Here is a 26,998-nt window from a genome sequence, read left to right on the forward strand (position 1 = left end):
TGTCAAAGACATGGATTTGGACCCCAAGATCCCTCCATAAGAGTCTTGCCATTAACTGTATTCCTTTCTCTTCACAAAATGCATCATTCACACTTATCCAGATTAAACTCCATCTGTCATTTCTCCACCCAACCGATCTATACTCTTTTGCATCCTTTCATAACCTTCCCCAGTATCCACAACTCTACCAATTTTCAGGTCACTTGCAAACTTACTAATCACACCATCCAAGCCATTTATATGTATATTATAAACAACAAAAGGTCTCAGCACTGATCCTTATTAAATACCACTGGGCACAGATCTCCAATCGCAAAAATGTCCCTCTACACTTCCCCTCTGTCTCCTAAGACTAGGTCAATATTGTATCCAATTTGCCAAAGATTCTGTGTGATTTAGTCTTCTGGAAAAGGCAGTGATACTATATCAAACGTTTTGCCATAAATTCTTTTAGACAATATATTTTCACTGCCCTATTACCTTCTTCAACCACCCCATCCAGTCCCTTCCGTCATTCATGCCTGAGTTGGTAAGCCTCAACTCCACTCCACTGCTTTGTCCCCAGAACGCCTGATTTCCTTACGTAGGCCACAGAAACAGGCCAAAAGTCTTCATGTTAAAAACAAATCTATCAACATGAAGATATCTGCTGCTTGGGTGATGAATGAATTGTGGAAGAGGGCTGGGTTCGCTGTGTCATGCGCAGTGTGGAGTCCCCGCCTTAACTCGCTGCGGCCGGGGACTGGGAGACGGGCGGTGGGGTGCCATCCGGCTTTGCGGTGCCCTCTCCCCAGCCCAGCTTCGGGCAGTATGTGGCTGAGCCCCGAGGAGGTGCTGCTGGCCAACGCGCTCTGGGTGACAGAGCGGGCAAACCCTTTCTTCGTGCTGCAGCGGCGGAAGGGTCACGGCCGTGGCGGAGGACTGACCGGTGAGCAATGTATCCGCGCGGTAACACTCCGCCTCGATTGACAGCACCCGCCGGCCAATCACAGTCCCGGGTGTCGCGGGGCCGGCCAATGGGAGCGGCGACGGGAGGCGGGCGCTGGCTCAATTCTGATACAATGTATTCTTTTTAATGTTTCTTTTTGTAACCTTACCTTCAGAGTTTGAGGTGTTTCTCAAGTATTATAGTAGTTTGGAAACAATTGTCAAGTCCTTGTAAATTCAAACACTCTTCCGCCCCCTACATTTAGGGGGTGAGTTTGCATTGCAGCCCCCTGTCTGTTAGTTTTACATCAAAAACATTTCTTGCTGTAAAAGGTTTCATTTATTTCTTCATTTGGTCAACATTTATCCATGAATTGCTGTCACGTCGCAGCCACCTTCACTATGGTCTGGACCAGTGCCCCTGTCCACCGGGTCCTCCCCTCATCATGTTCCCCAACCCCACTGTATGTGTGAGAGGGGTTTGGAGTTTGAACATTGATTTCATCTCCTCCCACACCCCCACCCTACTTCCAACTTCTAGCCTGGACCCTTCTGATTCATGTAGCGGTTTAATCAACGATTTACAACTTACCCACCAGTGGGAGAACAAAGCTCCCTTTTTTTTGAGGACCTGCACATGATGCCTTGGCACAGGCCAGTTTTAGATCCCTGTGTAGTGCTGTTTACTTGACTTGAGCTCCAATCCAGGCTGACATACCAGTACTAAGTGAAAAAAAAATCAGGTTATTCCAACAGGTTTAATTGGATGCACTAGCTTTCGGAGTGACGCTCCTTCGGTGGTTGTCCTCCTCTTCCCCACCACCACATACACACACACACCCTCAAAACTAGTACTGGGTATATGCTGCACTGTCGGGGAGGAATACTGAACGAGCTTTGCTTTCAAGAGGGCTTGTAATGAGGGAGTGCTGCATGGTTTGAAGTGCTGTCTTTCAGATAAAATGTTGAACTGAGCACGGTGGATGTAAAAGATCCTGTGGCCACTTTCTAATGAGGCCAAAGGTGTTCCCATGGAACAGTCATCCCACCACAGCCAGGAATATTTTAGGCCCTTTGATGGTACAGTGGTAGTGTACTCACTCTTGGACTTAGAGGCCAAGGGTCAGGTCAGACTTGCTCCTGAAGTGTGTAATAACATCTCTAAACAGGTTGATTAGAAAAATAAGTTAATTTTTTTTAAAAAAGGAGATCACACAGTTTGTTAAAAACTGAAAGAATGCAGATGCTGTAAATGAGAGACAAAAATAGAAATGACTGGAAAAACTCTAAGGGTCTGACAGCATCTGTAGAGAGAAATCCGACTTAATGTTTCAGTTCAAGTGACTTTAACTGAGGAAGGACCTCAGACCTGCTGAGCTTTTCCAGCAATTCCAATTTTGTCATGTGCTCTTTTTCAAGTCCGCGCTCCGCCAGAGAGACTCGGCTAACCTGACTTCCCTTTTCTCTGTCACCCTTTCCTCTTCAGATAATTATCCAATTATCTTTTGAAGGTCACATTTGAATCTGGCAGCAGTACTTTTACAGGCATTGTCTTTCAGATTATACCCACTGTTTGGGTGAAAGTGAGTTTTTCTTGTGATTCTTTTATTTTCCCATTCATCTTAAATCAGTGTCTGCCAATCTTCATCCAAAGGGGACAGTTTCTGTTTATTTACTTTGCCCTGACCCTGTATGATCTTGACAATCTCCATTGAATCACCTCTCATTCTTGTCTCAGGAGAACAGCCTCGGATTCTCTCATCTCTGTATGAGTAACTGAAGCCTCTCATCCTTGGAAACTCAAAGAGTAACCCATCCAGACCCATTCCCCTACTAATGCACCTAACACTATGGGCAATTTTAGCATGGGCAATTCACCTGTACATCTTTGGACTGTGGAAAGAAACCGGAGCACCTGGAGGAAACCCACGCAGACACGTGAAGAATGTGCAAACGCCATACAGACAGTGGCCTGAGGCTAGAATCGAACCTGGGTCCCTGTCGCTGTGTGGCAGCAGTGCTAGCCACTGTGCCACCCCACAGTGATGGATTTAGATTAATACCTTTTATTATATAGTGCTATTTCTCATTCTTCTCAAAGACAGATAATAGGAGCAGAAATTGGCCATTTGACCCTTTGAGCCCACTCAGTCATTCAGTTCAAATCAGTCCCCTGTCCCTACTTTCTCCCCATACCATTTGATCCATTTAACTCTAAGAACTATACCTAACCTCTCTTTGAAAACATTCAATGCTTTGGCCTCAACTGCTTTCTGTGGCAGAGAATTCCACAGACTCCTGGTGAAGAAATTTCTCCTATCTGAGGCCTAAATGGCCTACCCTATAACCTTAGACTATTACTGTGTGGTCTGGGCTCCCCAGTCATTGGGAACATCCTTCCCACATGTATACTGGCTAGTGATGTGTGAATTTTGTAGGTTTCTGTGATTCACTCCTCATTTCTCTACACTCCAGCGACTATTGCCCTAACTGATCTGCTCTGTCTTCATACATTGGTCCTGCTATTACAGGAATTAGGATCTTTCAACTCCCCGCATTCAATTTTGTCTGCCTGTCTAGTCCCTCTTGGAGCCTTACCAATCTCCTCCTCACTGTTCACAATAATTACAACTTTTATGTTCACTGAAAATTTTGAAATTTTTGAGTTCTGTTCATCCAGGTCCAGCTTACTTAGTATATCATGAGATGCTCTTAATATTGGCTCCTGGGCACCCTCCAGTTTGAGTTCAGTCTAATAAACGATTCCTGTCACTCAACTGCTTTTGTACACATGCTGCCACACTCCTATTTCGATGATCTGATAACTTATCTCTTTTTATTTTTTTTCTTGTTGTGGGACCTTGCTGCATGAAAATTAGCTTCTAAATTTTCAGTGCGTTGCTGGTTAAAGCACAGCAGGTCAGGCAGCATCCAAGGAACAGGAAATTCGACGTTTCGGGCCAGAGCCCTTCATCAGGACTCTGGCCCGAAACGTCGAATTTCCTGTTCCTTGGATGCTGCCTGACCTGCTGTGCTTTAACCAGCAACACATTTTCAGCTCTGATCTCCAGCATCTGCAGACTTCACTTTTTACTCTAAATTTTCAGTGACAACATTTCAAATATGATTCATTGGCTGCATTGTGGCTGCCCAAAGCTGTGAAAGGTGCTATAGAAATGAAAGTTCTTCCTTCTTTTGGTGTTTGAAAAAATCTGCAGTTTTCATAAAAGTGGAATGAATGCTCTGACTGTCACGATATGTTCCAGTAGTGGATTTTCAGATCATGGGTCACTGGAGAAGTGTTGAAAGTCTGAATGACTTCCTTCCAGTAAGTCCACATTGTATTTCTTTATTTATGTAGAAATCAGATCATTGTGAAAGTTATCTCTTATGTCTTCCCCATTTCTGGTTTATGTATTCATTCTCCTGGGAGGAGAAAGTGCACGGGTGTCTCTGCAGTCCTGTGCATGCAGATGGACAGGGAAATATGTTTTTAAAAATGTAGGAACTAAAGTAAGTCTTTCACCCCATCAACTCTGCTCTCCCATTGAGTGAGATTCTGTCTGATCTAATAATCCTCAACTCCATTTTCCTGCATTTTCCAGTAACCTTTGATTCCCTTACTCATTGTTGAAAATGAGGTTTTCTTGTGATCCTTTTATTTTGTCATACATCTCAAATCAGAGTCCTCTGTCTGTCTCTCAGCTCCAGGACATCTCTGCAGGAGTTCCTCAGGGTAGTGTCCTAGGCCCAACCATTTTCAGCTGTTCTGTCAGTGATCTTTTCTCCATCACTAGAGATGTTCGCTGACAAGTCCACGAGGTTGGCTCCATTCACAACTCCTCAGATACTGAAACAATGTCCATGTTCAAATGCAACAGGATCCGGACAGTATCCAGGCTTGGATGACAAGCGGCAAGTAACATTTGTGCAACACAAAAACCAAGCTATGACCATCACCAGTAAGAGACAATCTAGCTACTGCCCCTTGACATTCAATGCCTTTACCATTACTCAATCACCTGCTATTAACATCATAGGGTTACATGACCAGAAATTCAGCTGGATTCACCACATTAATACAATGGCTACAAGAGCAAGTCAGAGGCTGGGAATACTGCCGCAAGTAACCTACCTCTTGACTCCCATAGGCTGTCCACCATTTACAAGGCACTGGGTAGAAGTCTGATGGAATACTCTCTTCACCAGAAACTTGACATCATCCAGTACAAAGCAGCTCACTTAATTGGCACCACATTAACAAGTGTTCAGCCCCTCCACCACTTATGTCTGTGGTAGCAGTCTGCTATCTACAAGATGCACTGTAGAAATTCACCAATTTCACCTTAGACAGCACCTTCCAAATCCACGACCGTTTCTTTCTAGAAGGACAAGGGCTGAAGATACTTGGGAACAATACCACCTGCAAGTTCCCCTCCAAACTGCTCACCATCCTGTCTTGGCAATAATGCTGGGTCAAAATTCTGGAATTCCCCCGGTCTGGGCATTGTGGGTTAACCCACAGTGCATGGACTGCAGTGGTTCAAGAAGGCAGCTCACCACCACCTTCTCAAGGGTAACTAGATTTTCTGACCAGCCAGCAATGCCTACGTCCCACAAGGGAATAAGCAAAAATATACCTTCTGATCCAGCCTTGGTAGCTGTCTGCAGTAAAGAATCTCACAGACTCAAAACTGTCTCAGAGGAAATTCCCCTCATCTCTTTCTTAAATGGGCAATCCCTTACTTTGAAACTGAGCCCTTAAGTCTTTGACTTTTCCACAAGGAGTAATAAGCTCCCACATCAACAGTGTCATGTCCTCTAAGAGTGAAATAAGGTTCAGTAAGGACTCCTCCCATTCTTCTAAACTGTGGTGAGTACAGGACCAGTCTACTGAACCTCTCTTCATAAGAAGACCTGTCAGTACCACAAATTAACCTAGTGAATCTTCTCTGACTTTGTCCAATGCCAGTATATCTTTCGTGAGGTAAGGTGGCCAAAACTGCTCACCGTATTCCAGATCTGATTCCTGATGAAGGGCTTATGCCTGAAACGTCGAATTTCCTGTTCCTTGGATGCTGCCTGACCACTGCACTTTAACCAGCAACACATTTTCAGCTCTGACCCAAGTAGTGCCTTGTATAATCAATAATTTGGACTTCCAGTGGCAACTAGGGCTGAGTAATAAATGCTGGCCAGCCAGCAATGCCCACATCTGAGGGATAAGAAAGTTTGATTGCGATGCCTCCCTTGGTGGAATAGCCACGATGTACTCGATATCAAGATGATCACTGGGGCAAAATACTGTTCGGTACTGTGGAAACAAATCCTCTCAGAGGGAGGGAGTTGTGAAAACAACACTGGCAAACCAGTGAGTGGCCAGATGGGGATTTGGAACTTGTTTGTAAACAACCTGTGAAAATTAGCCAGTGACTCACCCTGCAGTGAATCAGCCATTCGCCAACCCGTCCTGTGAATGTTGGAAGTTCCTCACCAGAAGCTGACATTGTTCATGAGAGAAAGGGTAATGAACAAGGATGGTGGTTTGAGGGAAGGTGTGGGGATTGGGTGGGAGCACGGGAAGGGATAGTCAGCAAGACTGAGGAGGAGAACTAGTTCCATGGAGAAATGTGCGAATGATGAAAATTAGTAAAAAGAAAGCACAATATTTGGAAATACTGGAAAGTTGAAGAAGACAGGAAACACTCCTCTTATACTTGCAGCAATCTGAAAAGTGTTCTTCACAGTGAGATCCTTTCTGTTATGGTATTCAGTGCATCGTTTCCTCTGCCTGGGTTTCCAGCAGCAAGGATGCAATGTTATTTATTCTACATTGATTCCATAACCACCCCTCCTCTATAATAGACCATAGTTATTGAGATTGATTACTCAAAAATGTGTTCTAGGGTGAAGGCTGTGCATCTGGTATTGTCAGGAATATAGACTGCATGACATCAATAATTTATCATTCTGTGCTCTAGGTGCTATAGTCTATTGTTTTTTATCACATTCATTAATGAGTGTTGTTGACTGGGCTGAAATTAGTTGCCCATCTGCGTGGGTTTCCTCTTGGTGCTCCGGTTTCCTCCCACAATCCCAAGATGTGCAGGTTAGGTAGATTGGCCGTGCTAAATTGCCCATAATGTTCAGGGATGTGTAGGTCGGGTGCATTAGTCAGGCGTAAATGTAGAGTAGTAAGGGAATGGGTCTAGGTGGGTTACTCTTCGGTGGGTCGGTGTGGACTTGTTGGGCCAAAGGGTTTGTTTTCGCTCTGTAGGAATTCTATGATTCTATCCCTAAGTACCCATGAGAAGGGGTAATGGTGAGCCATTTCCTTGAACTGCTGCAGTTCCTGTGATGTAGTTACACCCACAGTGACTTAGGGAGGGTGTTCTGGGATTTAGACTCAGTGACAGCAGTGGAATATTTATGCACTTCCAAATTAGGTTGGTGTTTGGTTTTGAGGGGGGCTTGCAGGTGCTGACAGTGATCTCGTGTATTTGTTGTTGTTGTGCTTTTGCATACAAGCGGTAATGAATTGGGGAGTTGCAGTTAAAATAACTTTGGGAAATTATGGCAATGTATCTTGTGGATGTTACACACTGATGCCACTGTATGTCAGTTGTGGAGGGAGTGACTGTTAAAGTTGGGTGGAGGTGGCGCCAATTCAGCAGACTGCTTTGTCTTGGGTGGTATTGAGTGTTATGGATTGTAGAATGTATTCCAACACACTTGAGCCTTTGTAGATGGTAGACAGGCACTGCAGAGTTGGGAGACAGGATACTTGTGAGAACATTCCTAGCCTCTGATCTGCTTTTGTAGCCATCATAATTGTATGGCTGGTTTGAGTAAATTTCTGATCAATGGTGACTCTCAGACTGTTGACTGTGGAGTGAGTATTCTGTTCTCTCCTTTTCAGAGCAAAGTGCATCGAAATCCATTTGCCGATTAGGTACCAGATGAGTTTCATTGCAGAGAAGTGTGAGGTGACGCATTTTTTGTAGGAAGAATTTTGACAGAGAATACAAAATAGGGGTCCATTTCTAAGGGGATGCAGGAGCAGAGGGACCTGGGTGTAAATGTGTACAGGTCACTGAAATTGCAGGATAGACCGGGAGAGCACTAAGTGAAGCATATAGTGTTCTCAGCTTTATTAATAGCCGTTATGCAGCTTTGCCGAATTCTCCAGCCTATTTACCTTGTGTGTACCTACACTGTTCTTCACAAGGACTCCTTTAGGAGTGAGCCCCATATTTTCACCACTCACTATGTAAAGAGTTCTGGTTTATATCTGCAAATGGAATCTTCTTCTCCACATCTAATTTATCAAACCCTTTGGTAATCTTAAAGACCTCTATTGAGTCTTGCCTTGGTTTACTGTATTCTAGAGAAAAAAGGTCCCGTGAATGTCAGGGTCCATCCTGGTCTAGGAGTCTAAGTGTAGGTGTTCAGAGGTGATGCAGCAGTTTTGGATCTCTACCCTTGATGTTCTTCTTTAACGGAACTAAAGTAAGATATTCAGTTAGGAGGAGAAAGTGTTGCTGGACCTGCTGCGCTTTTCCAGCAACACATTTTCAGCTAAGATATTCAGTTGCAATTACTGCTATTCTGATTCTTCAGGAGGTTGGACACAATCAATTACTTTTGCTGTGTTGTGGTGATGCACTCACATGCACATAGTAATGGGTGCCAGGATGCCAACTGTGGCAGTGATGTCTGGTCCTGGAAGTTCCTGCCAATCACATGCCTCAGATGCCCACCTAGCTGGTGAGAAAGTTAAATGGAATTGTGCTCAAAGTGTCACCTTTTAAATTGTGTGCTCCAGTTTCTGGATGGGATTTGAACCTGCAGCCTTTGATGAATTATGGGTTTTGCTGGCAAGACCAACAGTTATTACTCTTTCCTGGTTATGTTAAATGATTGCTTTGTGGTCCACAACCAGCACTCTGACTCTTGTTGATATGAGTTGTGGTTGCTGACTCTGTTAGATTATTTACCCCTGCTTTCTCTGTTGGACAGGGCTGCTGGTGGGCACCCTGGATGTTGTTTTGGACTCGAGTGCACGTGTCGCTCCGTATAGAATCCTCCATCAGACTCAGGACTCCCAGGTGTACTGGAACATTGCATGTGGTAAGCAACAAGAATGAGTGGGCACCCTGTGAAAACAACAAAAAACAGGACCCTGTATGGGAACAAAGAAGCAGCATGAGGCCATTCAGCCCCTCAATCCTGCCCTACCTCTGAATAAGATCATGGTTGGATCTGGTTATGTACTCAACTCCAGTTTATTCCTTTATTCCCCTTGTCTGTCCGGCACCCACATCTACCCACCCTGGTGTAATCTTCCTCAGTCATAGAATTGCACTACATGGTCGATTGCTTCCCAAGTGTTTTTCTTACGCTGATTCCTTCTTGGTACTTGTCAGTTGCTGTGACCCCCAGAATTGAGAGAGATAGAGTCCTCCATCTTGTAGACAGACCATTGGGTCCAACCATAATCCCAAACTAAACTACATCTGCATTTGGCCCATATCCCTCCAAACCTTTCCTATTCATGGACTTATCCAAATGCTTTTTAAATGTAACTGTATCTGCATCCACCAATTCCTGTGGAAGTTAATTCCACACAACCACCATCTGTGTTTAAAAAAAAATTGCTCTGTGTCGTTTTTAAAATCTTTTCCTCTCTACTTAAAATCTTTCCCCCACTCTTGAAATCCTCCACCCTGGGGAAAAAAAACACCTGTCACTCATCTTATTTATACCCCTCATGATTTTATAAATCTCAACAGGGCGGCACGATGGCACTGCTGCCTCACAGCGCCAGAGACCCAGGTTCAATTCCCGCCTCAGGCGACTGACTGTGTGGAGTTTGCACATTCTCCCCGTGTCTGCGTGGGTTTGCTCCGGTTTCCTCCCACAGTCCAAAGATGTGTGGGTCAGGTGAATTGGCCATGCTAAATTGCCCGTAGTGTTAGGTAAAGGGGTAAATGTAGGGGAATGGGTGGGTTGCGCTTTGGTGGGTCGGTGTGGACTTGTTGGGCCGAAGGGCCTGTTTCCACACTGTAATTAATCAAATAAGGTCACCTCTAAACCTCCTAAACTCCAGTGAAAAAAGTCCCAGCCTGTCCTGCCTCTGAACCCTGTCCAGCTTAGTAATATGCTTCCTATAACAGGGAGACCAGAACTGGACACAGCACTCCCCAGTGTATTGAAGGACTAAGTTGTGGTGATGGTGTCCTGTGAGGCTGGGAATATGGAGTTTGAAGCTGTCACACTGTGGAGATTTTGAGTGAAGGGCACCTGCCTTTTACTTGGGTTTGTCAGGGAATGAGTTGGGCCTTGAGGATTGGCCAGTTAGACCATGTCCACTGTTATTAGAATTTGAAGGTGCTATGCAGCGGTTAACTTTGGTTGGAGCCCGTTAGCTATCCCAGCTAACTATTGTCAATTGTTGCAACATCAAAGTGTTGGTTTGAGGAGCACTGACATAGGAGGCCATTCAGTTTGCCATATGCATGCCAACTGTTTGAAAGAGCTGTCGAATCAATCCCACACCTCTGCGCTCTTTCCCCATAGCCATACAGAATTTCCCACTACAAGTATTTATCCAGTTCCCTTTAGAGAATTTATGTTGAATCTATTTCCATCATCCCTTCAGGCAGAGCAATCCAGATCATTATAGCTCAACTCTGTGACATTTTAAAATAAATGTAAAATCATCTCATGTGACCTGTAAATAATCTTGTATTAGTTTCGGTTCTGTATTCAGGGCGATGATTTGTATGTTTTCTTGTGTGTGTTGCCCAATGGTTTAGGTACCTCCAGGAAGGAGATCACAGGACACTGGGAATGGCTGGAGCTCAATCTCCTGCAGACGCTATCGGTCTTTGAGAATGAAGAGGATGTGACGACCTTTGTCAAGGGGAAAGTTCAGGTTAGTGGCAAAATGAGTGATGTAAATTCTGGGCGCTGACCAGCAGTTTGGCCCCCTTCCAATTGCACTTTGCAAAAAAATGTACTTTCTTGTGAAGGTGGGATGGTGGCATAATGGTAATGTCATCGGCCTAGAGCTTCAGAGGCCCATGCTAATGATCTGGACACATGAGTTCAGATCCATGCAGAATCTAATTTCAGTTCAGTTTTTTTCTCAGCTGGTAAAGGCATGAATGGTCTCTCTTTGTACTATAATCTTCCTGCGGTTCTATCAATTTCTTCAGAAAAAGTATGGAGTTGAAGGCTAGTCACAATTGAGGTGACCATGAAACTATTGTCAGGTGCCACAAAAATGTATCTGTTGCATTAATGGCATTTAGGGAGGGAAGTCTCCCATTGTTGTGGCCTACATGGGAGTGTGGTTAACTCTTACCTGCCCTATGAAATGGCTTGGGAAGCCCCTCAGTTCAGGGGTAATTAGGGATAAGCAACAAATGCTGATCACTCTCCATTAAAGAATTTTTGAAAAATGTATTTGGGAATCCAACTACATGCTGATACTAAACTCTACCCTTATCACTCAGCTGCTAAAAGCATCATTTCAGTAATGCAGCTGGGGTGTCATCGAATGTCCTCTGGTTACATTATGAATTCAACAACAACAACAACTTAGATTTATGCAGCACTTTTACTGCTTTATTAAAAAAAGGCACCTCACAGGAATCGCATCAAACAAATTTGATGATGAGCCACATCAGGTGATAGAGCTTTATTTCCTGGTCAGGCCCAGATTATGATGGTCTGACTGTAGTCTTGAGTCCATGTGGGATAGGTTTGTTGTATAGGCAGGTGCTCAGGAAGGAGACGTGGCTGTAGTTATGAAGGACTTGTGCCTGAAATGTCAACTGTCCTGCTCCTTGGATGCTGCCTGACCTGCTGTGCTTTTCTCACACCACACGTTTGGACCCCCCCCTCCGGTGATGTTATGAGAGGTGACCAAAAGCCGGGCCAGTGAGGTAGATTTTTGGAGAGTGTCTTTCAGAAAGCAGAATATGATAGATCGCAGAGAAAATTCTAGATCTTGGGGTCCAGGCTGCTGTAAACAAAGCCATCTCTGCTTGGGTGATGAAAACTCGAAAATGCGCAAGAGTCCAGGATTGGAGGTGTGCAGGGTTCTGCAGAGATCAGGAGAGATTGGAACGATTTGAGTGCAGAGTTAAATTGCTGAGACTGGTGCAAGTTCCTATCATGAGCAAAATGAAACCGTAAGAACTGTGGATGCTGTAAATCAGAAACAAAAAAAGAAATTGCTGGAAAAGCTCAGCAGGTCTGGCAGCATCTGTGGGGGAGAAATCAGACTTAATGTTTCGGGTTGAGTGACCCTTCCTCCGTTATGTTCTGACACGAAACGTTAACTCTGATTTCTCTCCACAGGTGCTGCCAGACCTGAAGAGCATTTCTAGCAATTTCTGGTTGTGTTTCTGTCAGGAGCAAGCTGGGGTTGTGATCTGGAATTTGTTGCTGATGTGGTGATGGAAGTAGGTTCAGTTGTAACTTTGAAAAGAGAATTGAATAAATGCTGGAAAAGAAATGCTGAACAAAAAGTGGACTAATTGGACAGGTCACTGAGAGCCAGCAGAGAGACGTAATGAACCAAATAGCATTCTGCATGGTTTGTATGCAGACTGTGTTTTCTTATTATTGTTCAGATTTTTATTGATTAAGTATATTCAGTGATAAGGGGCAAACATTGGTAAATGAGAATGAGGTGCAGATCAGCCATGATCTGATTTAGTTATAGAAGCAGCTATAAGGACTGAATGGCCTCCTTATGTTTGGATGCTTTAAGTGCCCAGGCTGGACAGGAATGTCTGTAGGTCCCTGAGAGAATAATTGCCTCAGATCTGGTATTTAAAAAAGACAGAGAATGCTGGAGAAACTCAGCAAGTCTGTCAACATTTGTGGAGAGAACCATTTTTGAATCTGGTTTGACTCTTCTCCCCAAATGCTGTCAGACCTGCTGAGTTTTTCCAGCATTCTGTTTGTTTCAGATTTCCAGCATCCACTGTATATAGGCTTTTTAGGAGCTGTATTTGTTGTGTGCTTTGCTCAGTCTTCACACAAACAGAGTTGAAATTGAGCTTGGGTTCTTCGGTGAGGGAGTTTAAGCCTGAACTCCTCATTGTTGTACTGGCGAGCAACAAGATTAATGTTCGTTGTTGTAAGAGCAGGAAAGGCCATCGGGCTGTACGTGTGAAATCATGGCTAACTTGTATCCTGAATTAATTATCCATCTTGATTCCATAACGATCTCTGCAGTATTAAAATAGTCATCTTCGTTTTGATACTTTCATCTACTTCTGTCCCAATATCAACGGTTTGGTTTTGTAAGGGTGTTGCAGATATTCACTCTCCTTTTGTGGAAGAAATGCTTTCAGCCACAACCTCACCCTGACTGTTCTAGCCCTGATTGTAAGGTCATGCCCCCTCATTCTGTTTTACTGTTTTTCCCAGACCACCAGCACCAGCACCACCGCTGATGGGAAGAGTTTCTCTCTGTCCACCCCTTGAACCATCTGCGCTGCCTTGATTAGATCTTCCCATAATCTTCTCCACTAATTGCAGGGTATCCTCGCTGAGGAAAACAAAAACAAAGAGGCGAAGGAGGACGAGGATTCCGGGAAGTTCAAGGAGGCGGAGCTGAAAATGCGGAAGCTGTTTGGAATGCCAGAGGTGGAGAAGTTGGTGAACTACTACTCATGTAGTTATTGGAAAGGCAGAGTACCCCGTCAGGGATGGATTTACCTCAGTGTCAATCACCTTTGCTTCTACTCCTTCCTGCTGGGAAAGGAAGGTGAGAAATTCCATGATTGTCCTTTCAGTCCGGGTGAGTGCCAGGTGCACGATGACACGGTCACAAAGCAAAGCACTGGCGTTGTATTCTAGAGGGATGGAATTGAACAGCAGGCTAGTTCAGTTAAATTCATATTGAACGTTCGTGAGGTCAGTGTTCACTACGGTACAGTCTTGAAACACAGAAAATGCCGCTACACCCATCGTGCCCCTGTACTCTCACAGTGCCCCTACAACCACACTGCTCCTATACACTGCAGATCTGGCAGCATTTATGGAGAGATAAACCGAGTTAATGTTTCAGGCTCAGTTTGACTCTTCTTCAGAGGTTAGCACTTATTGTGGTAAATCCAGCACCTTGGTGAGACCACACCTGGAGTTACTCTGAACAGCTCTAGTTTCCACTTGATATGATCATGACAGAGGCACTGGGGGAGGAGTTGAATTTACCAAAGTCATCCAGTGAGTGTGAAGATCTGGATCCCAAACAGGACCCCTCGGCTTTGAGATCGGACAAAAGAATCAACGGAATGTGGTCTGTACAAAGTAAGGTTACCAGTTCAATAAAGTAAGGCAGACTGGCACAATTCTATCCAACAACACAGAGGTTAAAGCTTCTGTGCTCCGTGGCGAAATTGCACAATTAACATTGAACATTAAGCATTTTTATATGTCTTTTCAGAGGCAATACAGCCTTAATTACAAGAAAAGTCCAATCAACTGTAATATGGTGACATGATTAACAGCAGGCTAATCCAGTGATATTTCCTGGGAAAGGGTTCTTGTTTTACGTAAATCATCTTCTTATGCTAGGAGTTCAAGGTTAGTTCGAATGGCCAATTAATGTTTCAGTATTCATTTTATGAAAACTTCATTGTTTGCCTTATCTTCTTTTTTGGCTAATTCTACAAAGCAGTGGTACAGGTTCAAAAAGTCAAATCATAATTTGCAGCCATTTTGTTGTTATTTTAAATTGAAAAGCCATTTTGTTGTTAATAAAAACCTACATACATTTGTTGCTTCTAACAACAGCTAGGATCCAAAATTTGAATCCTCAAGTGCTCACTTTTGCAGTTCAGATAACGTTAACTTTGTATCTCACTCCACAGATGCGGCCAGACCCCCTGCTGAGTTTCTCCAGCACTTTTTTGTGCTTGTCCTTTTTGGATGCAGCTTTACAAGGTTGTGCAGTGGTGAAGATTGAGATATTAATCAGGGTTGAGATATTAATCGAGTAACAAGGAATTATTTTGACTAACGAATCTGCTCCTCTTGTTCCAGTGAAGTTGGTAATCCGCTGGGTTGATGTGACCCAGCTGGAAAAGAATGCCACCCTTCTCTTCCCTGAATGCATCAAGGTGAGCACTAGAGACCGGGAACATTACCTCTCCATGTTCCTCAACATCAATGAGACCTTCAAGCTAATGGAGCAACTGGCCAACATAGCTATGAGGCAACTGCTAGACAATGAGGGATTCTCCGAAGACAAGTGTCTGCCCAAGCTCAAGAAGTCGCTCAAAAATGTCTCAATGCTTAAACGGTTTGTTTATAGTTCTCTTTATTCTTTGCTGCTTTTGATGTGGTTTGGTGACCACAGCCAGCCCATAGCTGAGTGCTCGTGGTGGACGTGATAATATTTCTCACTGTCCGTCTCTGATGAAATAACAACTTCAGTCTAATCTGAGCTGAGTTTGCAGTTCTTGGGTTAACATCTCCATTAGCTCAGCTGATCGCTTTCATGAGGTGGTTACTGTCGGAACTGAAATGTTGGAAAACGTTCAACTTTTTTGGAGCAGTAAGGGAACTTTACCTCAGTGTTTTAGAGCTCCTCAACCTGCAGGCGCAAATAATTAAACTGATCATCACCTCTGTGGCTGTGTACAAAAGGTCTTTTGTCTAAATAACATGTCACTGTCTTTCAAAGTAATGTTTGTATGCAAAACCTGTCTCAATCATATGGTTATCTGAATATATGGTCACTGACTCTTTGGTCTCATCTTCAAAGTATTTTTTGGTTGTCTCCATTTCTTTTTGTCACTATTTCATGCCTTCTCTCCTCACCCTTCCTGAGGAAGTGGAAGAGCACCTTTAGCCTCAGATGTTCTGTCACTTGGAGTTGCGAGTGTGGTGCTGGAAAAGCACAGCAGGTCAGGCAGCATCCGCAGAGCAGGAGAGTCGACATTTCGGGCAAGAGCCCTTCATCAGGAATGAAGCTGAGGGCCGAGGGGCTGGTGAATAAATGGGAGGGGGTTGGGGCTGGGGGAAGGAAGCTGAGAGTGCAATATGTAGATGAAGGTGGGGGTAAAGGTAATAGGTCAGAGAGAAGGGTGGAGCAGATAGGTGGGAAGGAAGATGGACAGGTCATGAGGGCAGTGCTGAGCTGGAAGGTTGGATCTGGGATAAAATACTGAACAGGACAGCACAGCCACATGTTCCTGCCTACAGAATCGACTGATCTCACGTAGACTCCGATTATATTCAGACCATCACAATTTGGATCTGAACTGGACGACCAGTAACCACCTTATTCCAGATCCAACCTTCCACCTCGACACCACCTCATGACCTGTCTTACCTGTCCACCTTCTTTCCCACCTGTCTGCCCCACCCTCCTTTCCAATCTATCAACATTACCCCCACCTCCATCGATCTAATGCACTCTCAGCTACCATTCCCCAGCCCCACTCCCCTCCCATTTATCTCACCACCCTCTTGGTTCAAAGCCTCATTCCTGATGAAGGGTTTTTGCCCGAAACATCAACTCTGCTGCCTGATCTGCTGTGTTTTTCCAATATCACACTCTCGGCTCTAATCTCCAGCATCTGCAGTCCTCACTTTCGCCATCATCAGAACAGATGCAAAGGATCAGAGGAATTGGGTGAATCTTTACAAGAACCAGAGTTTTGAGGATGTATAGTCCAGGTAACTGGGAGTCAGTGGGTTTTTAGTGGATGTTGGTGGCCAGTCTATCCCCAGAAATGGAAACAGTGTCGAGGAAGGGAGGAGTCTGAGATGGACCAGATGAAGGTGGGAGTGGGGTGAAAATTCCAAGTGAATTTAATAAACTTCTCCAATTCCAGATGAGAGAGGGAAGCAACACTGATGATATCATCAATATACCATAGGAAGAGTTGTGGGTGGACGCTGGAATAGGACTGGAACAAGGAATGTTCCACGTACCACACAGGCACAATTGGAGCCCATTGTGCACTCCCATGGCCATCCCTCTGACCTGAAGAAAGTGAGAGGGGTTAAAAGAGCCATTGTTCAGATTCTTAATGTTGGAGTCATACAATTCAAAAGTGACTTTTTGTGGGTTCAAGCTCTCAATCATTTGTATAGCATTGATCATCGCTGACAATCCCAGAACATCGCTGGGGAGGCACTGGAAGTGGTGACTTTCAAATGAATTCATTAACCTGCCTGCTTCCTCAGGTGGGTGTGAAAAAAAGAAATCCTGCTGTTTTGAGGAGGAGCAGGGGAAAGTGCCTGGTCAATCATTCATCCTTTAGCTAAAATAAATAGATTTTCATCTGCTGATTTATCACATTGAAAGTTCACCGTGTGCGAGTTGGATACTGAGCTTCCTACATGACAATGACCACACTTCAGCAGGTATGTCATTATCTCTCAAAGACATCATGAGGTGGTGAAAGGTACAAATGCAATTTATTTTTCCTTTAATGGTGTAAGTTGATGAGACTTGATGAGTTTTGGGCTTTGAAACAGAAGTAGAGTTCAGGGTGTTAGGTTATAATACAGACTGATAGGCAACTTTTCCACTTGTCATTTTCCTAGTCTTTCATTTTTCAGTCATCTCTTCAGAAGTTTTTTAAAAAATTCTCCTTTTCTCTGATTCTCCCCTTTACCTGTAGGGACCTGGATGCTCGGGCCAAGAGTGAACGATATAGATCCATGTTTCAGCTCCCAAAAGATGAGAGATTAGACGGTCACACAGAATGCACTCTCTGGACTCCCTTCAATAAAATGCACATCATGGGACAGATGTTCGTCTCCAACAATTATATCTGCTTTGCAAGTAAAGAGGAGGATGTCTGCAATCTAATTATACCGCTACGTGAGGTGAGATAGGCACTTGCTCTCTAGGTGACCCAGCACTGGTTATTTTCCCAACTTCAGCTGCAGACTGTCATCTAATTTCTGTATTATTTTTTGAAATAATGAGTTTCAGTCAAGGTAATTTAGAAAGAGTAGGAAAATCACACATGGCTGACATAATTGTCTAAATATGGAAGTGGAAAAGAAGAATTTGGGAGTACAGATACACCTCATTTAAAACTTAACAACACAGATCACCAAGATCATTTTTTTTAAAAAAGCTGAGAACTGAGTTTATTTCCAGAACAATCCATTTTGAATTTGTATTAAATGGTAGACCAATGCTTGTGTGGGGTTCTGATCATCATGTTGTTAAACCAAAGCCAAAAATATTGTGGATGGTACGATAAGAAAATACAACAATGACACCACTTAATGTATTCAGAAACTAGAACATGCTAGGAATCTTCTCTGTGGGGCGAGGGAAGTTTTGATGATACTGACAGTTTGATGAGGTAAAATGCTGAGTGAATTAAAAACTTTACACCCCAAGTTGTACTCAATTTTTTTTTTATAGATATTTTTATTGGGAATTTAACATTTTGACAAATTTACAAAAATAAGCAGAATTTTCAAGCACAAACATTAATATAAAAATAGATCTTAAATATATAATCATCAAAATTCAACTAATCCACAATCATCCAGAGTGTATAGTTGAGTCGCTTACATCCTTCAAATAAGAGAAAATGTTCTCTAATACACTCATAACAGTATGATTAAAAGGAAGCTATTTCCAAACAATAAGAACAAACAAAAAAAAATTAAACATGTTTGAATGGAGATCTTCCCCCTTGTTCTCAGGGGGCCTTACTACCTTTCCAACGTTCCACCATATCCTCTCCCAAACAGTGTCCCACCCTCGACCCGGGCGCTCCTTAATAGGATTTAGATATAATACCGAGCTAGAGTTAACAGTGAGCGCCGCACCCCCACCCCACCCCACCCATACCTGAGTATATCTAATAGCATCAATGCCACGTACAAACACACATAACTATAAAATTACAACTCCAACAGATTACAGTTAAGTATAATAACATAGCAAGGAAGACAACCCCGCTCCCAGAGGCAAAAGTAAAGTAGAATAAAGTAACCATTTCTCCCCACGGAGTGTGGGAGAGGCAAGCCAACATAAATTGTCTCTTACGATTTATTTAACCGAGTCTAAAAGTTTCTTGGCCTCTTCCGATGATCTAAAATTATACTCGGATCCTTCGTGGGTAAAGCATAACGTCGCTGGGTAGCGTAAGGTGTATTGAATATCTAAGTCCCTTAAACATTTCTTCACCTCATCAAACGCCTTCCTCCTTCGAGCCAAAGCCGGGGAGAAGTCCTGAAATAACATAATCTTGGATCCTTCATGAATCATAGCTTTAGGATCCTTTCCAAGCTTTCTGGAGGCATCCAGGAGTATCTGCCTCTCCCTATAGCTCTGCAGCCGGAACAGGACTGGGCGTGGGCGCTGGTTTGGGCCAGATCCGCGTACTGCGACCCGGTAGGCCCACTCCACCCTTACCCGGTCAGTTTCAGCCCCCAAGTTTAAAATCTGCGGCAGCCATCGCTCCAGAAATGCTACTAACTGTTCTTTCCCTTCTTGCTCTTGAAGGCCCAGCAGCCGAATATTCTTTCTCCGATTTCTGTTGTCAATATCATCGATGTAAATTTCAAAGGCCCTGACTCTCTGCTCCAGAGCTCTCACCTGTTCTGCAGCTGTTTGAGCTGCAGCCTCGGAGGTCGTGGCCTTTAGTTCCACTCCCTCCACTCGGCCCTGCAGCTCTTCCATGATTTGATTCTGTTTCTGCAGCTTTTCTTCGAATGCATTCCATCGCTGTCGGGATTCTGCGATGAAATTGACGAGTGTCGATTCCAGTCTAGCAATCATCTCTATAAGGCCCGTTTTTACATCAGCTGCAGCCAGAGGAGAGGAGGGTGGGGGAGGGGTCTTTGTTTTCTGAGAGCTGCGGGGTCCCTTTGATTTACTCATTATCCACTCAGTATTAGACTATTTAAATATAATATTCAGCAGCTAATTAAGATTAAAGAAATTTTTTGGGTGGTTTGGCAAGTGTGGTGGGGACAGGAAACCCACTTTACCCAGGTTTTGGGAAGGGCTCTGTAGACTCAGACTTGCTGAGTCGCCGCCATCTTGGATCTCCCCCAGTACTCAATTTTAATGTGTCCAAGTCTTGATCTTATGATGAGTAAAAGATGATTTTTTATTTTGTGTATTTTGATAGGTGACTATTGTGGAGAAAGCAGATAGCTCCAGTGTTTTACCCAGTCCTTTGTCCATCAGTACCAAGAACAAAATGACTTTCCTTTTTGCTAACCTAAAGGACAGGGATTTTCTGGTGCAGAGAATCTCTGACTTCTTGCAACGAACACCATCGAGGCGACGTTCCATCAAGGAAGAGCTGCAAAACTCCAAATGCACAGAGAATGAGGTAAATCAGAATCTGCTTTCTCTCATTTGATATTCTTATCACTTTTTCAAATCCCTTCATTATCTTGCCCCCTTTCCATTTCCTTAAACTTTTCGATACATCCCCAGTTTTGAATCACTGCAGTTTTGGTGTCTGCTGCTTTCACCCTAACCCCTGGAATTTTTTTTATGAATCTCTCCACCCGTCTCTCTCCTTTAAAATGCTTGTTTGACCAAACATATAGTCATCTGCCCAAATACATCCTGACGTAGTTTAGCATAAAATTGTTGGATAGTTACTCCTTGGGATATTTTACAAAGATAGTTAACTAAGATTAATAGTTCCTGCTTCAACTTCATGCTAACCATAGTCCATCCAATCAGCACCCTCCTTTGTTTATCGCTGCATAAATTGTTCTCTTCCTGAATTTGGTTTTCTTCTGATGAAAAGATTTGTTTGTCTCTCTGTTTGGCTGTGTTTATGTGGTGTATGACAAGCAAATACGTTTTTAACAGTTTAAAGCTGTTTATTTCCCTTTCCCAGTTCTGCTCTCTCACATTGCCTTGCACCATTCTTCAGGCAACTTCAACTTAGTGCTCATTAGTATCACAAAGAAGAAGGATATTGCAGATTAAAAAAGAAGAATGTGAAATATTAGGTAAAATAAATATAATGTAAGGCAAAATATTAGATGGACTGATGTCCTTAAAGGCAAATCACTTGAGGTCAGATGAATTATATTCTAGGCTGTTAGGAAACCAGGGAGAGAGTAACAATTACTCTGGGGATCATTTTACAATCCTTTCTAGATAAAGAAAAGGTACAAGAGGATTGGAGATCTGTGAAAATTGTACTATGTTCAAGACATGGTGTGACGATTAAGACAAATAATTATATGGCCGGTCAGTCTAACCTCAGTGGGCAAGTTATTGGAATCAATATTGATTCTGTCACTTGGAAAAGCATAGATTGATCAGGGACAGTCAGTATCCTTTTTGTTAAAGGGAAAACCATGGATACTAACTTAAATTTTTTGAAGAAGTAACAAAGATGATTGTGGGTAGTGTAGTAAATGTTACCTACATGGCCTTTAGTAAAGCATTTTACAAGTTGCCATATGGCTGCTAGGTCAGAAAAATTAGAGCCCATGGGATATGGTGGAATGTGGCACACTCGGTTCAAAATTGTCTGGTGGTATTGGTGGACTGATGTTATTGCAAATGGAAGGCAGTTTCCAGTGATTTTCCACAGAGCCTGTTGTGTGGTCCCTTACTGTGATGGCACCAGTGCCATTCTTTATGAACAGTCCACTTGTCCCTTCACCTTTCAAGAAGAATAGGAAGCCAGGTAATGTCCTTATATTCAGGACCCACTCTGTCAAAGAGTCGTAGAGGTGTACAGCCTGGAAACAGACCTTTCGGTCTAACCCGTCTTGCTGACCAGGTATTCTACATTAATCTAATCTAGTCCATTTGTCAGCATTCAGGCCATACTCCTCCAAACCCTTCCTATTCATAGATCCATCCAGATGCCTTTTAAATGTTGCAACTGTACCAGCCTCCACCACTTCCTCTGGCAGCTCATTCCATCCACGCACCACCCTCTGCGTGAAAAAGTTGCCCCTTAGGTCCCCTTTAAATTTTTTCCTCTCACTTTAACCTATGCCTTCTTTAGTTTTGAACTCCACTACCCTGGGTAGCCACATCTCTATATTGTTTATCAGATCATATCAAATTTGTTTCAATGTGCACTATCAAAATATTAGTGTAATGCATATTCAGATAGAGAGTCTTTGTTTTGTTATCTTTATAACACAGCCTTGACTGTTGGTTACTCTAGTTTGATCAAGAAAAGGAGTGTGTGACTGTTTATGAGGCAGGAAAGGGGACCCAGAAGGCCTGAATGCCTCACGTGCAATCTTACACTCCTTTCCCTGACCTCTGACCCAATCAGAAGACCACATTCTAAGAACGTTAAACATTTTGAAGAGAATCTTGAGGCACTAAGGAGCACGTGCTAATGACAGGGAGAAGTGATGATGAGGGTACTCAAAGTTTCTGGTGAGCTTTCTGTTGGTTTTTGTTTCAGGGTGTCCTGGAGCAGCGCAAAGTGTCCTCACCCAGTCCCTCCACACCAAGTCCAGGGGTCATCTTGGACAACACCGAAGCCGCACCCACCACCACCCATGCGTTGATGACCATCTTCCGAAAAGAGCCATCAGAGGAACTCAGTCCGAAGATGGTACGGTGATTAACAGTGACTAGTTGATGCTGGAACAGCTGTTCAGGTGTGGGTCAGGGCCAAAGAGCAGGGTGGATTGGAGGGGAAGACTCAACAGTGCAAGTTAATAATCCTTAAAAGAAAAACAAACCAAACACAAAAGTTCATTTCCAAAGTGACCAAAAACCTCTCTGCTTTTCAATTCTAAATTTTGTTAGAGCCTTGGTCAGCCAACAGTTGTAGTCTCCGCACCTTAAAAATGAAATAGAGGAAGCGGAGAGGATGCAGGAAGGATTGACGAGAAGGATGGCAGAGCCAAGAGATTATACCAGTTAGGCAATGGCTGATTTTGTGGTTTTCAAAACACTCAACGGCAGAGAGTTTTCTTCACCATGTACTTGGATCTTTTATAGCATCCTTGATCCAGATTGGTTGCTGTGATTAACCAACAACATTATATTGGTGCTGTACCACACAATTATCAAATACCAAAAAAGGCAAACCAGATGGACCGATAGCAATTCCGCTCATCCCCCAATGTTGGTATGAGGGTTGGGTGACTTTAGATTTAGGAAGTTACCCGCAAAGATGGGGTGGTTCTCTCTGGAGCAAAGAAGGGTAAAGGGGAATTTGACAGAGGGTTCAAAATCATGAACGTGCTTTGTGAAGCAAACAGAATCATCTTCTCGTGACAAAGGGTAATGAGAGGACACAGATTATAGGCAATTGGCAAAAGAATCAGAGGCAACCTGTAGAAATGATTTGGAATGGACCACTGAAACTTGTGTGTTTATTTGACGGGTTAAAGAAAAACGTGTGCAAATCTTCTTGAGGTGGGGATTGGTGTTGGGTGTGATGCAGGTGGAAGCAACTCCACACTTCACCTGTGGAGAATTACAGATGTTCCTTATTGTTTCCTACTGAATGTCTCTATTTTTGGGCAGGCTAAGGAGAAGATGAAAGAGGAATCCTGGAACATTCACTTCTTTGAATTTGGTCGTGGGGTTTGTATGTATCGCACATCAAAAACTCGTGATCTCGTGCTGAAGGGGATGCCAGAGTCCTTGAGGGGAGAGCTGTGGCTGCTATTCTCGGGTATTGACATGTTCGGGGAAAATGAAGTGTTAGATGATTGCATCTTCTTGAAATTGTAATAGGATTAGGATTATGTTGTGTGAGTTCTTCTGGCTAATTTTGAAAATCTCTAGATGTTTATAAGTCATCTGCATTATTCACCAAACTAAACAGAACATGGGAACGGAAGGATTGTATACAACCCCCTCTGATAGTCAGATGGCCATTTGAACATTAACTCCATTTACCTGCCATTCTTCCACATCCTTAAAACCTATGTTCCAATAATATCCATCAATCTTTGTCAAGAAAGCTTAACTTCCAGAATCAATCATTGTGCCTATGTGTAAGTGTTTTTCTTATGCTGAAAGTATTTGATCTTTTAATTCTAATTATTACTCAGAGATTTGAGTTCTACAGTGAACAGAATAATGTGTGGGTTTGTTTGATTTGTACTTGTGTGGGTTGTGGAAGGAAGGGCATAGTTTTAGTTTCATTTTAACTTAGTTCTGTGAGTAATCCTGGGTTGTCTGGAAATTTATTTATATCTGTTAAAATTAGTTGTATTTTTGAAAGAAACCTTGAGGTAAACAATTTTAATGCTTAAGAAAGCAAGATGGAAGAGAGAATAAATGGGGCAATTGCAAAGCAGTAAGCTGTACAGTGACACCGGGAGAAAAACAATTATTGTTTTAGAAAGGGTGAGAGAACTATCTAGAAGGTCCATTCATGGGCGGGTGAGAGAGAGGGAAGCAGATTGTTCAAGGAAAAAAGACCTGTAACACCAGTGAGGTTTGGCAGTTCTTGAATAGGGCAGACAGAGGAAAATCCTGAGTGGATTAAAAGAGACAATCTGCAGGAATTGGAGAGAGTGGCCCTATGATCCTCTGGGACTATGACAAGTTTGCCTTCACATGTTCACAGTAATGAAAGGGTATTTAATTGATTGTAAAGCAATTTGAGGTATCCTGCACCAATTAAAATGGTTATATAAATGCAGTTTTGTCTTTTTGCTTTTCAAGGCCATCTATCTCATTCCCACCACTCATGGCCTTCATCTCTCCCATAGCCTTCAAAATTGGGAAGTAATTATACCTGACAGTAAGACTGGCTGCATGAATTTAAGTCACCTCCCTTCATTGTCCCTCTTCTTCTTTGGTCCCTTTAGGTGCTCTGAATGAGATGGTGACACACCCAGGGTACTATTTGGAACTGGTGCAGGAGTCTATGGGCAAGTATAACCTGGCGACTGAGGAGATTGAGAGGGATCTGCACCGCTCGATGCCTGAACACCCAGCCTTTCAGAACGAGATGGGCATTGCTGCCCTGCGGAGGGTGCTCACAGCCTATGCATTCCGCAACCCCAACATTGGGTACTGTCAGGTGATTATCGTCCCAAATCGAGCTCTCTTCCTGCCAAGCAGAGAAGGGAGTCTCTTAGGCATGAGGTGATATGTGAAACTATCTGGCTCAGTAATCTTTTTAAAATAAGAGTGATTTACAGTAGCTTCTGCATGGAGCATTCTAATATATTTTTGAAGAGAGGGTTATCCACTCTTGAGAATTATGATAATATTACTGATGTCCTTGCAGTAAATTGTTTGGTGAGATATTTTCAAGGAAGAGCCCCTCCTCTATCTTTTGGTTAATGGGGAGTTCATTGGCACCCCTCCACCTCTCCCTCTTTCTTTCTTTGTTCCTCTCTCTTTCATCCCTCTCTGTCTTTTTCTTTCCCTCCCTCTTTCTCTTTTCTCTCTCTCCCTGTCTCTGTCTTTGTCTCTGTCTCTGAAAATCTCTCTCTCTCTCTGTCTCTCTCCCACTCTTTCCCCCCCCCCCCATATATCTTTCTCTTTCCCTAACTCACTCTCTCTGTCCATCTGTCTGTCTGTCTCTTATCTTTCTCCCTCTCTTGCCCCCCCTTCCTTATATATCTCTGTCTGTCTCCCTCTCTCTGTCTGTCTCCCTCTCTCTGTCTGTCTCTGTGTGTGTGTGTGTGTGTGTGTGTGTGTGTGTGTGTGTGTGTGTGTGTGTGTGTGTGTGTGTTCAAAGTTTGTGAGAAGATTTGTAGCTCGGGTGCTCGTTGTTGTGGTTCTGTTGGCCGAGCTAGGAGTTTTTGTTGCAAACGTTTCGTCCCCTGTCTAGGTGACATCCTCAGTGCTTGGGAGCCTCCTGTGAAGCGCTTCTGTGCTGATTCCTCCGGCATTTATAGTGGTTTGAATCTGCTGCTTCCAGTTGTCAGTTGCTGTCCGCTGCAGTGGCCGGTATATAGGGTCTAGGTCGATGTGTCTGTTGATAGAATTTGTGGATGAGTGCCATGCCTCTAGGAATTCCCTGGCTGTCCTCTGTTTGGCCTGCCCTATAATAGTGGTTTTGTCCCAATCGAATGCAAACCGGCAGATTCAAACCACTATAAATGCCGGAGGAATCAGTACAGAAGCGTTTCACAGGAGGCTCCCAAGCACTGAGGATGTCACCTAGACAGGGGATGAAACGTTTGCAACAAAAACTTCCAGCTCGGCGAACAGAATCTCTCTGTGTGTGTCTCTTTCTCCCTCTCTCTTTGCTTCTCTCTGTGTCTCTCTCTCTCTCTCTCTCTCTCTCTCTCTCTCTCTCTCTCTCTCTCTCTCTCTCCCTTCCCTTTTCTTTCTCTCTGTCTGTCTCTCTCTCTCTACCGCCCTCTCTCTGTCTCTTTCTTCCTCTCTCTTCCCTCCTTCACCCCTTCCAAAAAAGAGGCAGCTCCATTGCAGGGAGACATTCCCATTTTGTGAACCTTGTGTCCTTCCCTGACAGGGCAGATACTGACCACCTGTTTCCACATTCCTTATAGGCCATGAATATTGTCACCTCTGTCCTGTTGCTGTACTGCAATGAGGAGGAAGCATTCTGGCTCCTGACTGCTCTGTGTGAGAGGATGCTGCCTGATTACTACAACACCAGGGTAGTTGGTGAGTTGAAACAGTCTTTTTCCCTTCAGTTTTGGGCATTGTATTTCAGGCCTTGGAGGGAGTAGGCATGCATCCAGCCAGGTCCATGGACAGGTTACAGAGATGAGACTTGTACTCCCTCAATTATAAGAGATTAAGGAATGATCTAATTGAGATGTTTAAGGCAATTAACCAGGTTGATCAGGGAGATGGAGATATTCTACTTTCTCAGGTGAGATAAGATTCAAGCACCCTTTCACATTATAGCTGGTTTTTTAACAGGTCCAGGGCCATGGAGGTAAAATCTGCTGACTATCTGCCCCTTTTCCACAGATATGATTGTTCCTGGGTGTCCTTGGAGAGGGAGCATGCGATGTCCATCAGTGTTCTCGATGCCTTTAGAGGGAGATGGGCACCGTGGGGGATACAGTGCTTTATTCCTCCCTCTGACTGTGGTTTGATTACCCCTTTCCCACACTCTCCACGCCACCTCACCTTTGATGTTTTGCATTGTCCATA

The 26,998-nt window shown here is 43.6% G+C and overlaps 1 protein-coding gene across 3 annotated transcripts in view; it reads left to right on the top strand.

Moving 5' to 3' along the window:
* Window positions 1–731: 731 nt before the first annotated feature.
* The window catches only part of LOC132823480 (TBC1 domain family member 9B-like), a 64,130-nt gene continuing 37,863 nt past the window's right edge, over window positions 732–26,998 (top strand). For all 3 annotated transcript variants that reach the window (XM_060837392.1, XM_060837393.1, XM_060837394.1), the window contains exons 1-11: window positions 732–928; window positions 8,947–9,057; window positions 10,746–10,864; window positions 13,489–13,717; window positions 14,998–15,256; window positions 17,592–17,799; window positions 20,076–20,282; window positions 22,350–22,502; window positions 23,426–23,576; window positions 24,724–24,938; window positions 26,383–26,500. In XM_060837392.1, coding sequence (XP_060693375.1) covers window positions 811–928; window positions 8,947–9,057; window positions 10,746–10,864; window positions 13,489–13,717; window positions 14,998–15,256; window positions 17,592–17,799; window positions 20,076–20,282; window positions 22,350–22,502; window positions 23,426–23,576; window positions 24,724–24,938; window positions 26,383–26,500 — 1,888 coding nt within the window. In that variant the 5' untranslated portion in view covers window positions 732–810. The remainder of the gene's footprint in view (window positions 929–8,946; window positions 9,058–10,745; window positions 10,865–13,488; window positions 13,718–14,997; window positions 15,257–17,591; window positions 17,800–20,075; window positions 20,283–22,349; window positions 22,503–23,425; window positions 23,577–24,723; window positions 24,939–26,382; window positions 26,501–26,998) is intronic.

The sequence above is a fragment of the Hemiscyllium ocellatum genome, chromosome 16 (genome assembly GCF_020745735.1).
Source record: "Hemiscyllium ocellatum isolate sHemOce1 chromosome 16, sHemOce1.pat.X.cur, whole genome shotgun sequence".
NCBI classification, from domain to species: Eukaryota; Metazoa; Chordata; class Chondrichthyes; order Orectolobiformes; family Hemiscylliidae; genus Hemiscyllium; species Hemiscyllium ocellatum.